Genomic DNA, 15,898 nt, shown 5'->3' with positions numbered 1-15,898 from the left:
TAAGCTTGTTTTTGCTCCTCAAGGCCAATTGACTGGATGTTTGGCCAAAGGTATGATCTCTAGATATCTTGTTCTTCAAGGCCAAATAGCAGGATGTTAGGCCAAAGACATGGTGACAAGAGGTTCTGAGAACTAAGGAGGTGATTGTGCATGTAATCACCTCAAACCGTTGTAAAGACGTTATTTGCCCTCCCCTTTCTGCTTTGGGTATGAGAAATAAGCTCGGGGCTGTGGCAGTATTCACTGAGAGCCCTCCTAATTCTGTCTTCTGTCTCTTCCTTTCTTAATCCTCCCTTCCCTATTCAGGTATTATACCACATGTCAGCTGGCCCCCAACAATCTGGTCAATTAAATTGATGTTTTCTGGGTCACTCTCCTTACTGTGCATAGGTGGATTTTTCTGTTCATCATACCAGTCCCAAATCACTACACCGGGGCTTCTTATCGATTGTGAAAGATTGGCTGATAGCTCAGGCCTATTACTAATTAGCTCTTACAACTTAAATTTGCCCATTTTTATTAATTCATGTGCTGCCCCAAGGCTTGTTTACCTCATCTACGTACTTCCCATCTTGCTTGGTCTGTGTCTTATGGTATCTTTGTTCTTCTTCTTCCCAGTCTCCTCTCTGCCTGGAAATCCTGCCTAGCTATTGGCTTTTCAGCTTTTTATTAAATCAATCACAGTGACATGTCTTTACACAGTGTAATCAAACATCTCACAACATGTGGGCTTGAATAAACTCTTTTATGCACACCATCGTGTGAGACTCTGAGTTTTAAGGTGACAGAAAATTTTCAAATGATATTCTAAATAGAACCGCAACAAATGTTAGCATGGGTTCATGCTTATTCCTGACTGACCCATGGAGTGGTTGAGTAAGGGAGCTTCACTGTGCCCTCCCTTACAGCTATGACAACTGTTGTGGGTGTTACCCTACAATTACAACTAAATTAAATCTGTCAGTAAAGATGTTTCCACATTTATTCTGTGGGTAGTATCACTGACGATTGTAGTCTGATTTTTCTTTCAGCTGCCAGCTTACAAATATGACATGAAGAATTATTAATTATGAAAGCTAGGCCTAATGCTTAGGCTTGTTTTTAAGTAGCTCTTATAACAAATTAACCCATTTATATTAATCTATGTTCTCTCACACACCACCCATCCTGTTTCCTCCGTGTCTCCTCTAGTCTCTCCCACATGCCTAGATTCCTCCTCCTACTTCCTCTCTCTACCTAGCAGTCCTGCCTATACCTGCGACCTGGCTGTTGGCCATTTAGCTTTTTATCACACCAATCACAGCAATATGCTGTTGGTGAACTTTTCTGTCTAAGACTGCAGATCAGCTCTGCCCTACCATCCACTCCCCCAAATAACCATGCAGAGACTTAATATTAATTATAAATGCTTAGCCAATAGCTTAGGCTTGTTTTTAAGGCTTGTTTTTAGCTATCTCTTATAACTTAAATTAATCCATTTCTATTAATCTGTGTGCTGCCCTGAGACTTGTTTACCTCCTGTACAAACTTCCTAAGCTGCGCACTCTATGTCATGGCGTCTCCAGGGACTCCGCTCTTCTTCTCCCCAGCACTTCTAGTCTGATTCTCCCACTTAACCTTATCCTGCCTAGCCATCGGCCAATCAGCTTTTTACTAACTGTGAGAGCAACACTTCACAGTATACAGAAGAATGATTCCACAACATTACACCTTCACACAGTGTAGAAATATCCCACAACAGGGGACTCTATTGAACATTTGCTATCTTTAACTCAAGATTAAGTGAAGTATGAAAGCAGAAAGCAGGGTCATTTTCTAAAAGGAAAGGCAATCTTTGACAGAAATATAAAAAGATAAGTGCTCTTTTCTTCTGTGGAAAGGTTATGAAACATTTATTTGAAACACTAATGGGCTAGATAATTCAACTCCACTCCAATGGTATTGTTGTTATTATTGTTTTGTTTTAAATGCCACTTTAGCAGTATGAGATTTTAATGCAGCCTACATGAGGGCTACCCCACATAAGACCTAGTAAGATTTCAGCTGTTCTGCTAAATACTTCAAGTCTGTATCCAGGTCAGATCAAAATAGTAGTAGTCCCAATTTTATTGAAATACACCATTTTGAAACAAAACACGAAAAAGGGCAAATCAAAATGCTTCTATAACTATAAATTCAATGCAATTTGTGAGCTCTATTTGTTTTCCACTATAAACATTTATTTCAATCTTGAGAATTGCAAGTTGTCCAGACTCATCTTCCTTGTCCAGTAATTCAAAGACAAATCCCAAAAGATAAGTAAAGAAAACTATAGAAATTAACATCCTTTAAATTAGTTTTAAATATGTTGAAAGTTGAGAAGGTATTTAAAGATGTTTAACTCCAAGTAAGAAAACATTCCCTGAAGGACTATTCTTTTTTTTTTTTTTAATATTTATTTATTTATTATGTATACAATATTCTCTCTGCATGTATGCCTGAAGGCCAGAAGAGGGCACCAGACCTCATTACAGGTGGTTGTGAGCCACCATGTGGTTGCTGGGAATTGAACTCAGGACCTTTGGAGGAGCAGGCAATGCTCTTAACGGCTGAGCCATCTCTCCAGCCCCCTGAAGGACTATTCTAATGGCAAGTAAAATGCTGGATTACCTCTGAAGCATCCCAGCTTTCCTGCTTTCTTTCTTTCTTTCCTTCCTTCCTTCCGAGATTCTCTTTCACACGTTTAATTGTGGGAGAGCTGGGTCAGCAGTCATGACGGCTTCTTGTTCTTACAGAGGACTCCAGTTGTACTTCCAGCACCCCGTAGGTCACAAAGCCAGCCCTAAGATGGCACCCTAGAATGGCTACCCAGCCTTAGCCAGGGCTGATGGCCATGAGGAAACAGAAACCTAACACCCAGCATTCCTTGGAAACCCCAAGTCTTATTTAGTTAGGGTTTTTATTGCTGCAACATAATACCACAGTCAAAAAGCAAGTTGGGGAGGAAAGGGTTTATTGGGCTTTCACTTCCATACTGTAGTCCATCACTAAAGGAATTCAGGGCAGGAGCCTGGAGGCAGGAGCTCATGTAGAGGTCATGGAAGAATGCTGCCTACTGGCACTGTCCTCATGGCTTACTCAGCCACTTTTTATAGAACTCCAGACCACCAGCCCAGGGCAGCACCACCTACCACGGAATGGGTCCTCTCCCATCAATCATTAATTAAGAAACTGCCTCGTTGTTTTATCTTTGGCTCAGTGGCTGCACCTTAACCTACTGCTATTTCAGCCAACAATTGTAACTCTGCAGTTACCGGCCTGCTTCTTTGACAGCAGCCTGGCCACTCGGGTCGCAGTCTGGTGGGACTCCTGTTGCTGCAGGCACCGGTTCTGCTACTTCTGCTAAACATAACTTTAACTAAACTTAGATCATTATATTTATAAATAAGACTTGATATTCAAAGGCTGGTGTGACAACCTGTTAGCTCCAGAGAGTTTGAGTAGCAACTAACTAACTTTGTCTCCTTGCTGGTGTCTCCAAAAGAAAGTGTCCTTCTGATCTGCCAAACAAAAAAGTCATGCCTCTACAAATCCTTCCCTACTACTTCCTGTGTCTATCTCATGGATGCCCTCTGATGCTCTATGATTACTTTCTGCCAACTAGTTGCTAACTCAGCCTCCTGACCAAATGTTAATTTTATTTAATTAACACAAATGCAAAAACAGAGTTCATGGTGTGACTGAATATCCTCAACAATGCTGTACAGCTGGGTCTTAGAGAGGCATTTTCTCAATTAAGTTCCCCTTCTATCAGATGACTATACCTTGTGTCAAGTTGTCATAAAACTTCTCAGGACACCCTGGGTCTCAGGGATCTTATTTATTGGATAACTGATGTTTTCTCATTCCTCCCTAAAGGGCATTCTGCCACAGGCCAAAGGATATCTACTACCCATAACCTGGCTTGGTTGGGTCAGGCAGAGACCCAGCAGGCTCAGCTCAGGGACCCTGATCTAACCAAGACAGGAAAAATCTCCTGAGAGGAGGGACCTGCTCTTCAGTTATAAGAGACACTATAAAACCCACTTGTTTTCCCTCTTCTGGGCTGTTGTTCTCTCTGCTTCACAGGAATGTCTGTCAGATATGCTAGGCTTGTAGGCCAGAGTTGGATGCCCCAACATTACAGAGTAACTTTGGGTGACTGTCCAGCCAGCCTGATGTCCCCGTTCTCCTGACTCCCACATGGTATACATTTGACTGTTGGATAGTATACTCATTGCCGTTTTCAAGATCCCCATCCTTTCTTCCAGCTGCAGCTTCCAGGAAAGTTCCTTAAAGGTGCTTGAGGCGAGTCTCTCACCCTCGACTCATCCTCCTTCCCATTGCGTGGGACAAAGGCTTGATGACAGACAAGCGGTTGTCTTGCAAGGGTGGTAAGAACTTGGGCATTTGATGACTGTGGCGCTAGTATCCCGGCCCTGGGACGCTTTCTTCCTTTTCTCATCAGGGAAGAAGAAACTTTTAAAATATGAAGTAGCACAGTTCCTTATGCCGTTTCATGTATGCTTACTGGGTTTCCATTGACCCTTCTCACTCCCCACCCCCAACTCAACCCTTTTCACTTTCATATCATAAATGCAATTTTTAATACGGCGTTTGCATTCCCCTTTATAGAGTAGCTAATCCCCATAAAGGCAGAATCTTTTAGTTCACCAACCTGGCTGCTTTTTGGAATCATACAGGAATATTTTAAAAACATGCTCTAAGTGCCTGAACTCAGAATTTCCGTACGGTCACTGGTGTTAGTAGAAGCGTCCCCTAACGAACTCTGCAGCAGATTTCCGAGACCCACTTAGCTACTCGTTTTATACCAAGCGCTAGGCAATTGGCTGTGCTGTGGTCGTGGAGGATGATGAATAAATTCACCTGTGAGCGCCAAGGCTCAAAAAGCGACCTTTCCGCGCTAGAAGTGAGCCAATCCAATCCCAGCTCCGCCTCCGAGCCCCGCCTCCCTCCCAACCCCGCCCCGGACCCCGCCTCTTGACCCCGCCTCCAGGCCCTGACGCTGCGGTGTTGGGCGGAAACTCGTTTGCTAACAGAGTCTGCGCAGTTGAGGAACGCGCTTGCGCTCTTGCGGGGCGCCAAGGCAAAGACAGTTTGAATTTTAGTTCTGTAATCAGAGTTCAGGGTTCGGCGTTTTGTCAGTAGTCCGGTGCATTCACGCCCCAGCCGCCGCGAAGCGTCTTTGGTTCCAGACCCCGCGAGGTCCCTGGCTTCGAAGCCGCCGAAGGCATCGCTTAGCAGGTGCGGGGACCGGACGGCGCGGAGAGAAGGCTTTCCGCTTCTCCGACTTCGGTTTCCAGCCAGGCGCGGCCATCCGGGATCTGCGCAAAATCGTAAACGGTATGAGATTTCTCTTAGGATTTTGTGCGTGGTAACTGCCTTGCACGGTTCTCCAACATAAACTTGACGATGTCGTGTCGTGTGTTCAAAGACTGGACACGCCTGCTCAGACCGGCATCTTTTCACCTATCCTTGCAAGGACTTTTCGCTCCATCTTACACCCAAAATATGAGGCCTCGATTCCCCGAAAAAGATGGTAGCTCTGGTTTAATGTGTCTAGATATCCAGCAGGAGCCTTCAAGACATGTTACCATTGTGTGTTAGACACTGAATGTTTGTAGAATTGAGGGGGAAAAAAGCCCTCAAATTGTGAGCTTTCAAAGCAATGTTTACTAATTTTAGGTTTTAAAAGTGAACGGAAATTTGGCTTTACGTAACTTTCTTCTAAAAAACGTTTCTGTATGTTTTATTCAGCTGCTTGGAGGATGGCCTCAGATCTAGAACAGCTATGCTCTTACGTTAATGAGAAGATTGACAATATTAAGAAAATTCTGTTGATAAGAAATCTTGGTAAGCAAAATCAGCTCACTGCTTTGGGGAACACACAGTGCATCTTGATTATTGTCCTGTCATGAGTGTCTCTTAGTAAGGTAATTTTAGATTTCCAATAGTGATTTTTCAAAATGCCAAATAATGCAGAGGCGACATTAAGTAATGGGGAATATTTAACTTTACTAACGTTTTTCTTAAATATAGGTCCAATAATAAGATTTGAAGCATCTTTGGTTCTAGAGCTGAAAGGACCTACCTACTACCCCAAGAGAGAGACAAAAATAAAACAAACCAACCAACCAAATTAGTGCTCTGTCTTCTGGAAAGACTCTGGAGCTTCTGCTGTAGTTTGTGATGTGGATTGATAGTTTAAGGTTTTAATTTTCTTTGAAATAATGAAATTCTTTTGAATATCCCTCCTAGATATTTGGTGTTTTCAGTACTTATTTGAGAACTTCTAACAAAGGAACCAGTTTATTTTGTGGTTCATGGTTTACATTCTATAGAAAGTTAAATCAAAAACATCTGAACTCAACAAAGCAAGTCCTCATTTTATACTCAAGGAGACCAAGACTCAGAAGAGGCTTGCCCAAGTCATTTATTTTCTGAACACTCGGGGGAGGGGGAATGATGGTTCTCAGTCTGAATTCCCACTGTATGTCTTTCCACCTGTATAACCTCTTTTCCACATTTATTGAAAAAAATTTGGTCAGTCATTGCAGCACACACCTTTGATTCCAACACTTGGGAGTCAGAGACAAGCACAGGTGATGTCTGTGAATTTGAGGCCAGCTTGGTCTATCTAATGAGCTCCAGGACAGCCAGCGCTACACAGTGAAACATTGCTCAAAACAAAAAGAAAAGAAAGAAATTGGATTTTTAAGGTTAGCTTTCTTTAGGTTCTCTTTATGAGGGCTGGATTATGGTTGGATAAACATAATTTGGGGGTCTAAAGTTGGATTCAAACAACCCCACCAAAGTCTGGCTGGAGTAGGGGAGACTACTAGACCGTTGTCATTAGTAAATGAGAAGAATATTTGTTTCCACCGCCTGTTTAATAAAGTCTAGTAGCTCCTCCCACTGACTGCCATAACTTAGCAGATACCTAACATCAAGTATGAACTTGCTGAGCTGCTTGTGTTACTAAAGTGTAAATGTCTAATTTTTTTTTTTTCCTTTGAGATAGCGGTGGTCAGGACAGATACTATATCCAGCTGGTTAACTCATCTTTCTAAAATTATTCTTAGTACAAACATCAGTATCCTTTTAACATTAACTTATCAGACCCAGGTCGTCAATCACAGCCCTTGAGAGGCAGAGGCAGGCAGATCTCTGAGTTCAAGGCCAACCTGGTCTACAGACCGAATTTCAGGACAGCCAAGGCTGTGTAGTGAGGCCTCGTCTCAAAAAAAAAAAAAAAAAAAAAAAAAAAAAAAAAAAAAAAAAACCCTGAAGTTAACTTAGCTTATTTTGGTGGTTATGAAGTGAGTGCCAGATAGTGTCTGCACTGCAAAGCTAGAATGGCGCTGGTCCGCAGAGATTAGTAGGTGGCATTTGACAAGAGTTTTGCTAATTCCCAGACGCAGTGTTAAGTCTTCCTTGTCCTCTCATGTCGTTGTCTTTGCAGCAACTCCGCAACAGTTGTTGCTCTCTCGGGCTTCAGGCCAGGAGCATCTGGTTGTTTGAAGCACATATAAAAATTCCTTTTTTTTTTTTTTTTTTTGTGATAGTGTCTATGTAGTCCAGGAACTCTAGACCAGGCTGGCCTTGAATTCACAGTCATCCTCCTGCCTCTGCCTCTGCCTCTGCCTCCTGAGTGCTGGGAGTAAAGGAGTGCCCAATCATACCAGACTGGCATTACAGCTTTTAGTTACTCTTAAAATAACATTTTGTCTTTGTTTGCAGGAGTTGCTTTTCTGCTTCCACTGTGATCAAAACCAGGTTGTTAGTTAGGCTTGGCAGTAGATTACGTTACCGGCTGAGTAATCTTGCTTATTCTACATCACTTCCAATTGTAGGGAAGAAGGAACTTCAGGTTTTTCAATCCCTTTCAAATCCGAGTCCAGAGAGGTGCTAGGTACACGAAGTGTAAACACCCTGTTTATAAGAATGTCTTGTCTTTGTTTCTCCCAGGCACCCAGTCTGTGCTTTTGTTGTTGTTTCTATCTCTGATTGAAGGTTTTGAGTCCCGGGGATGGTGTGAATATGAATTCCAAACTTATATAACAGATTCCCAGAGACTCTGCCCCTTTATATAATAAACGCACTGGAAGGCCAGTTTTTCTTCCTGTCACTTTAAGTTTTTCGGGTTACACTTTAATCATATGTCCTCTGAAGCAGGGTGACTGCCTCACTTGAGATTTTTCATTTCTAACACCCTGTGGTTTGAGTCATTGGCTCTTATCCATAGTAAAGTCAAGGGTGGGTGGTCACTGAGACCAGAAGCCTCCTCTCTAACATTCCTCCACATGTAATGACTGGGATTGTTATCCCCTCTGCTCACACACCCTACTTGGTGTCTGTGAGTCCTACCTCATGTCAGCCCAGGAAGAATGACCTCTCCCTCGTGAATGCTTATATACAGGTGTTCATTATTTCCAGATGTTTTGTTATATTGAGCGGATTAGCCAGAAATAAAAGCAGCAGGAAGCACGTTGTACTTGCCTCTCTCCTCCTCCTCTTCCTTACTACTTTGAAATAAAGTTAGACCAGGCCTGGTGGCATACACCTGTAAGCCCTGCACTGAACAAGCTGAGGCAGGAGGATTTAAGTTTGAGGTCAGACTGGGTTACTGCATAGCAAGAACCTGTCATTTAACAACAAAACAAGACAGAGGAGGTTTAAAGTTATCTATGGAGAGCTGGGCGGTGGTGGCGCATGCCTTAATCCCAGCACTTGGGAGGCAGAGGCAGGCGGATCTTTGAGTTTGAGGCCAGCCTGGTCTACAATAGCTAGTTCCAGGACAGGCTCCAAAGCAACACAGAGAAACCCTATCTTGAACCCTCCCCCCCCCCCCCCCCCAAAAGTTATCTATGGAGACAGGTCTCAGGATGAAGAACTTGTCCTTCCCAATGCAAATGTTCTTCTAAAGCATAGCTGTCGATTCCAAGTTTACTTGGTACTTGCCTGTTTTGGTTTTATATACACTTTGTTTTCCATTTTCTCTTTCTTTATAACAGGCCAAGAACCTGCCTTGAAGACCACCTTAGGTAAAATAGGAGATGAGATCATTACAATAAATGAACTTCTAAATAAATTTGAATTGGAAATTCAGTATCAAGAACAAACCAACAGGTCACTTAAGGTAATGCCTTCCTAACTGGAAAACAGAAAGCATAGACACAAACTGCTTAGTCACCAGTGTTTTTGTTTGTTGTTGTTTTTTTTGGGTGTTTGTTTGTTTGTTTGTTTGTTTGAGTCAGAGTTTCCCCATAGCTGCAGACTGTCCTCGAACTCACAGAGACCTGCCTGTCTGTCTCTTGAGTGCTGGAATTAAAGGGGTGCACCACCTCCGCCTGACCAGGTCATTTTTAAGGATCCTTTGTTTGTAAAGTTCTTGGCTTTGTAAATTAGTCTATAAAGTAACATTTGTGTTCTCAGTATAAAGGAGTTTCAGAGTGGAAACTCTTTCTTTATGGCCAATAGCATAAACTTACTAAAAAAATGTTTCTGAAGAATATTTGTAGGTAGGTTTAATGTAGACAGATGATGCCCTAGAATGCTGAGCGGAGAAGACCTGCCCGGAGAGAGAAAGGTCCTTACCTTGGTACTCTGCCACGCTGGAAAACCACTGCACCTGTTGAGGTCTCAGTATCCTCATTTAAAGGATAAAGGAAGACTGGTTCTTAGCTGCTTTCTGATGTTGGTTTCTATAAAGTACAAGGTCTGCTCATTAAAGGAAAGCTTGACCTCACGTGCACTTTTGTGATAAGTGAGACTTCTAGCTGACTTCAGCCGCGCAGAGTGTTTGTGGACTTTCCTGATGAGGAAAACAGCCGGCGCCCTCACCGTGTTGTGCTGGCACTACTGTAGTGCCAGGGAGCGTGAGCCTGCAGTCTTCGTGGTCTGAGAAGACTCGTCAGCTCCAGGCATGGGCACACTTATGCTTCTGCTAATCCCCAGTCGAAAGTAAAACATGGCCGTGAGCATAATTTAGTTCTTGGAAAGAAAATGCCATAGACTCAACATGGAAAACAGTGTTGGTCTGTCAGTGTCCACCTGTCCAGGAGCATGCCGAGTGTATACTATTTGTGTGTGTGTACAGTGTGTGTGTATATATTCCCACATACTATACACACACTTACACATACACGCTGAAACACTCACACCAAACAAAAACCCTAAACTTAAAACTCAGAAACTAAAAGCACATGAACGCCTCCCATCTGTGTTGACCGTGGTCCCTCTGGTGCTGTTTCATAGGCAGCACTGGGAACGTGTGCTAACTCAATAAGAGCAATTTGCTAGGTTGAGAAACATCAATATTTCATCTATTTCTTGGTTGCTTCCCAAGGTTAAAGTGTTTGGGAAAGACAAACTTCAACTCGATCTTATGATTATAATGTGATTGATTACAGTTCTTGTTCTCTGAAAAAAGAAAAAAAATCCAATAGGGAAAACTATCATCTAGAAACAGCACTAAAAGTTACAGGTTTCCCCTCTCCCACCCCCCCCCCCCCTTTTTTCCTGTGTTGGGATCCAGCCCAGGGCCTTGTACTGGGTAGGCAAGTGCACTAGCTACACCCGGCCCTTGAGCTCATCATTGTTATTTTGTTGTTCGTCTGAGTTGCTGGATTTGTGCTTTCTCATTGCATTCTGTGTCTTCAGCCCTTACCAGGACTGTGAGTATCACAGTCTTCTGACTGTACACACATCACACATGTAGAGGAGGAAGTCTTGTTCACAAGTGTTTTTAACACTTAGGAGCTCTGTGAATCTCTTGAAAGCGATTTCAAAGCTGTGGAGCATCTCAGAGAACACATTCCTTCCTATCTGCCACAAGTGACAGCCGCCGAGAGCTTGTAAGTATATTCTGACTCTTGCTGTCTTGAGGTATTCATGGAAACAAATACCTCAGTTTTTTTCTGCCACATACTTGAATATTTTGTCAGTGCTCATTCAGTTTCTTGTCTCTGGCAATAGAAACCATACACTTCTCCTGTCTCCTCCAGTTTCCTCATTCTGCACCTCTGAGGAAACGGCCCCTTTCCCAAGGCAAGGCTCCCTTGTATACTCTTCCACCTCCCTCCCCCATTCTTAGACTTTTAAGCTTTGACCAGAATGTTCTTTGCTGTGAGAGTAGGGTGATTAGTAGCATCACTATCTCCTTCTACCAGATACCAGTCTCACGCCTCTGACCAGGTGGACAGGTTTTGACCTCTGTGTAGTATCTCCATTGACCCTTATAACCAGGGAAACCTCTACCTTTAAGGTAAGCTAAGCTCAGGGAATCCTGAAAAACACCTGGAGAAGCTGTCAGCTTTACACTGCCATTTTCCCAGAGGCCCTCATGCCTGGCTTTTAGCTACCACTGCCCTGTTCTCATGAAAACAACGGCTTGAAGGTTGCAGGGAGATAAGTTTGTCTTCAGCTCCGTGTCTGTTCCTCACTCACCCAGTCTGTTTCTAGGTGCTGTGTCCCTGCTGCCCTGTGCATCCTTGGCTGGCATCCTCAGCTGTGACTGTCTCCTTTCCCTCCTCCCTTCCATAAGCGGTAGCTCCTGTGTGCTTGCCTGACTCCAGCTGTCAGTGCTGTTGATGCCTAGTTCTGCTGCTCTAGTGGCCTGCTGGACATCTGCTCTCTCAGACTTTGTGCATCCAAGGCTGAACTCAGTGATTCTTTTGTTACCCATGTATCCAACCCTTTGCTTTTTTGGCCTCAGCAGGGCCTTCTGTCTTCACTGTTTCTTGTTCTCTTAGCTCCCAGCTGTCCAGTATGTCTCAGGTTTTTGTGTCTTCCTTGTTCCTATTGCCTGGCTCTGAATAAGATCCTCTGTCATTTTTTTGTCTTTGTATGTAAGAGTTTCTGTGTCATGGCTGACCCCCATCTCTCCAAGCCTGACACCAAAATTGTGTTTCTAAAAGGTGCTTTCAATGTGTGCAAACATTCTATGGTTAATTTAATTTTTGAAGTGTATCATATATAGAAAAGTGATTATAATAGTATATGTAAAAATTGAAGAATAGTCAGTATCCATGTATGTGCGAGCTAAATTCAGAACAGTATATTACCAATACTGCAAAACACCTCCAATGCAGACTCTCCCTCTGTAGAGGTAATGGCTATTCTAGCCTTGAAAATGCTTAGGATTTCCCTGCAAGAAGAGGAGACTGCCTGGGAAAGTCATGAGTGAATATTAGGGAAAAGAGGCCTCGTGGTTATTTGTCAGGGATGTAGAGTGGGCTGGACACTGGCTATCCAGAGGAATGTGGCTAGCAGAACAGAACTGTAGCCCAACTTCTGCTACCCAGGTCAGGTCAAAGCAGTTTTGAAAGGTTGAAGATGTTTTCAGTGGATACGGTGAGCTGGGCCTGCAGGAGTCATCAGACACATTCTTAGCACATGATCAGGAGGAGAAAGTCAAGGAAAGAATCAGGTACAGGGACAGGTCAGCCAGTTTAATGGTGGAGGTCATGTTAGCATTTACCAAAGAATGCGCCATCACTGTTGGATTTATTGTAATTCCTACCATAATTCTACTACACAGCTAAGGTGGTATTTCAGAGTTTGAACAGCCCACAACAACCAGTCATGCTTTTTTGCTCTGGGTCTGGTCCCCGGCTGTGGTCTTTCTGGGGCATTCCTTTTCTTGTTTCTGTGTTGGATCTACAGATTTCTGATCTGGTGTCTTTCTTGGAACATTTTGGCCATTGTGGGAGCAGCTGTCTCTTCCGTCTTGGCAGTTGACCCCAGCCGATTTCTAGACTCCATTTGCCAGAACGGGGCTGCAGTGGTGGTGACTAATGGAACTAACAGAAGACACTGGGATGGACGGGAGATGCTGCTGCTTCCCGGTGCACAGCTAGGGAGGTGGGAGAGAAGCTGTTGGGAGTTAGCTCAGCTTTACGTATGCTGACTGTGAGAAGCAAACGGGACTACTGGTGTGTCTATTCTGTGCACGACATGTTTTGAGTATATAAATGAAAATAGTCATCTATTTCATCTGTGCTATGTAGGGTTAACAGAGCTGATCCGGATCCTACAGAGCCAGTCAACGTTGAGGAACCTGTCCCGGCAAAGAAGCCTCCCAAAGAACAGAGAGTAATTAAGGAAATGCAATTTGTAACGACTGATGAATTCAGTGGTGTTCCTGCGTAAGTACTGAGCATAAATTCTAATGTTCAACTACTATTAATCAACATACATGATTGTTTAAGTCATAAAGCTTGATTGTATGAATTGTAACATGTAATGTTGCAACAAAAGGGCCAGGAAGTGTTTGCTTGTGACAGGGTCTTACTGTGTAGCCCTGGCTGGTTTAGAACACATTATATAGACCAAGCTGGCCTTGAACTCACAGAGATCTACCGCCTCTCCTCCTAAGCACTGAGGTTAAGGGCATGTGCCACTACGCCCTTGTACTGTGCCACTTTTCTTGCAGAGAGTCCAGCATTTTAGGACCATTCACTGTCTGCAGGAATACTATCATCGGGGGGGGGGGGGGAGGGAGAAATGTAATCACATTATCATCTCAAAGGAAAAGTGTGAGTGATGAGTTCTAAAGAATAACTGCATACATGGGAACACTCAGCCTCCAACAGGATATCTCAGTCAGATCCCTCTCCTGGGGGCTCAGGGAACCTTACTGAAGAGGAGGTAGAAAGAGTGTGAGAGCCAGAGGGGATGGCTCTAAAGGAATCAAGGCCTCTAAATCAGCATGCTGAAAGCACATTGAACTCACAAACTGAAGCAGCACGCACAGGGCCTGCATGGGTCTTCACCAGGTCCTCTGTGTATAAATTATCCAGTTTAGTGTTTTATGGGATCCCTGAGTGTGCGAACGAGTAGATCTCTGATTCTTGTGCCTTTTCTTTTCCTCCTGTTTCTGTCCAATTCCAATGTGCTAAGTTTTTGTTTTACCTTATTTTATTTTTTAAAAAAGTAGAAATATTTAAATATATGATAAAGAAAATATAAATATAAAATATAAAAAGAATAATCATATACTTTTTTAAAAAACCAGGTACATGAAATCCCGTTTGACATATTGTCAAATTAATGATGTTATTAAAGAAATTAATAAGGCAGTGGTTAGTAAATACAAGATTATACATCAACCAAAAGCATCTATGACTTCCGTGAAGAGAAATCACTACCAAAGATTTATTAATGAAGAAACGAAGGACACAAAAGGTAAAGTGGAATCTATGAGGGAGGGCATGTCAGCGCTTGGAGGAGGACAAGCCTGGGATTCTAGGAAGTGATGCATCTAGAGAGTTGTTCGTCCCCAGCCATGCTGACACATCACTGGTGCTGGACAGCTCTTAGCTTTAGTCCTCTTTAGTCTTCTTGACCCGTTTTGCAGACTAGACAAAGAGTTCTCAGCTCACCCAAGGTCTTCTAGTAAAATGATGGACTTGCTGTGGGCTCCTTTCTGCTTACCATCTCCACAGACTGTCTCTGGAGCTGTTAAGGCTCACCAGCACTGCCCTTGACAGCAGGGCTCCCCTAAAGAAAAGTCGCTGGGGCATTGTTTTAGCAGGAATACCCTTTTCCGCTATTTAGCATTTGGATAGGGACAGTAAGAAGGACTCAGCCATTCCCAAGGTGCTTCCATACAAACGTCTGTGAGAATGGGACTCGTGGAAGTTAGAACCCGGTGTTTCTCTTTCCAGGTCGTTTTTTCTTCGTGGAAGCTGACTTAAAGGACTTCACGAATTTGAAAACCGACAAGAGGCTGTACGCGATCTTGAACATCTTGCGGCATTGCCAGAGACTATCAGAGGTTCGAGGAGGGGGACTCACCCGCTATGTCCTAACCTGAGGCGTTTGCAAGCTCGGGACTGAGTGGCAGTAGGGTATAGAGAATAGTCTTGACATTTCATGTGTAATGTCTTTAAGCTTCCATTTTCTGGTCTTGTTTCTGTTACAGAAACAAAAATTTATTTGAATAAAGCTTATGTATTTTCGAAGTCTGCTGCCTGTAAGGACGGGGATAAAGCTGGGACTCACAGCAAGTGCCTAAGCCAAAGATCAGAACAATATATCTGATCTCATATGTGGAACCTAGGTTGAAATTACATGTGTGAAGTGCAGATCATGACAGAAAGGAGATCTTGAGAAGTGAGGGGAGGGAGAAACAGAAGATAATGGGATGGTGGGATAGGAGACCAGAAGGGAGGGTTATCTGGGAACCCCCAAGGGGAGCGGGCAGCAAGCACAGGAAAGGGTGGGAATAAAGTATAATGTCACACAGGGTGTGAAGATGTAGTCATGGGACTCATCTCTTCGTGTGCTAACTTAAAAATTAATTTAAAAAAAACCCTGCCATGTCCAGCCTCTGTATGGGGTGTGCAATGAAAAGTACGTCTAGTTGTGTGGGGTGGACAGCAGGTTCCGTGTGCACAGATTTGATGTTGGGAAAGATGAGGAAACCCAAGCCCTCTGGGATGTAACATCTGCCTACTCATATTCCATGTGTCCTTAGGGAACAGCTTGCCGAAAACGCATTCGGCAACAGCCAGCCTGTCTGCCTTATCTTCCCTCCCAGTTCTCCATTGAGTTTCTAAGACCCTTGTAGTGTCCTAAGTGATAGGTGCATCTTGTGTTGGACCTGGCTCCTGACTGTAGTTCTCAAGTGCCTTTGAATTTCCTCTCGATCAGAACATCTTTTGTTCTGATTATAGTGAGGTGATTCTTGGATGTCTTCAAGGTGAGAGCTGGTTGCCAGGAAGACAAAGCCATGACTAGAAAGTTGCAATTTCCAGCTGATCCCAGGGATTGGCTTGGGGCTGGAGATTGTTGATCACACTGATGGGCTGCGTCTGTGTTATATCCTTTACCTGTGAAGTTTGGAGAGCTTCCT

General features: G+C 43.5%; 1 protein-coding gene across 1 annotated transcript; it reads left to right on the top strand.

Annotated features, from left to right (window-relative positions):
* Positions 1-5,155: 5,155 nt before the first annotated feature.
* On the top strand, positions 5,156-14,880 carry Ska1 (spindle and kinetochore associated complex subunit 1). Its single transcript, XM_038331793.1, has 7 exons — positions 5,156-5,382; positions 5,797-5,892; positions 9,054-9,178; positions 10,798-10,895; positions 13,050-13,187; positions 14,057-14,226; positions 14,709-14,880. Exons 2-7 carry the CDS (start codon positions 5,808-5,810, stop codon positions 14,855-14,857), a joined length of 765 nt encoding a protein of 254 aa, XP_038187721.1. The 5' UTR covers positions 5,156-5,382; positions 5,797-5,807; the 3' UTR covers positions 14,858-14,880.
* The last annotated feature ends 1,018 nt before the right edge of the window (positions 14,881-15,898 follow it).

Source organism: Arvicola amphibius, chromosome 5 (assembly GCF_903992535.2).
Source record: "Arvicola amphibius chromosome 5, mArvAmp1.2, whole genome shotgun sequence".
Taxonomy (NCBI): Eukaryota; Metazoa; Chordata; class Mammalia; order Rodentia; family Cricetidae; genus Arvicola; species Arvicola amphibius.
Note: the sequence above shows the minus strand (reverse complement) of the source record. Positions and strands in the feature narration are given on the sequence as shown.

Coding starts and splice junctions, on each gene's coding strand:
- Ska1 (XM_038331793.1), top strand. CDS start 5,808: ATGGCCTCAGATCTAGAACAGCTATGCTCTTACGTTAATGAGAAGATT. Junction 9,179..10,797: donor AAACCAACAGGTCACTTAAG/GTAATGCCTTCC, acceptor TTTAACACTTAG/GAGCTCTGTGAATCTCTTGA. Junction 14,227..14,708: donor AGAAACGAAGGACACAAAAG/GTAAAGTGGAAT, acceptor TTCTCTTTCCAG/GTCGTTTTTTCTTCGTGGAA.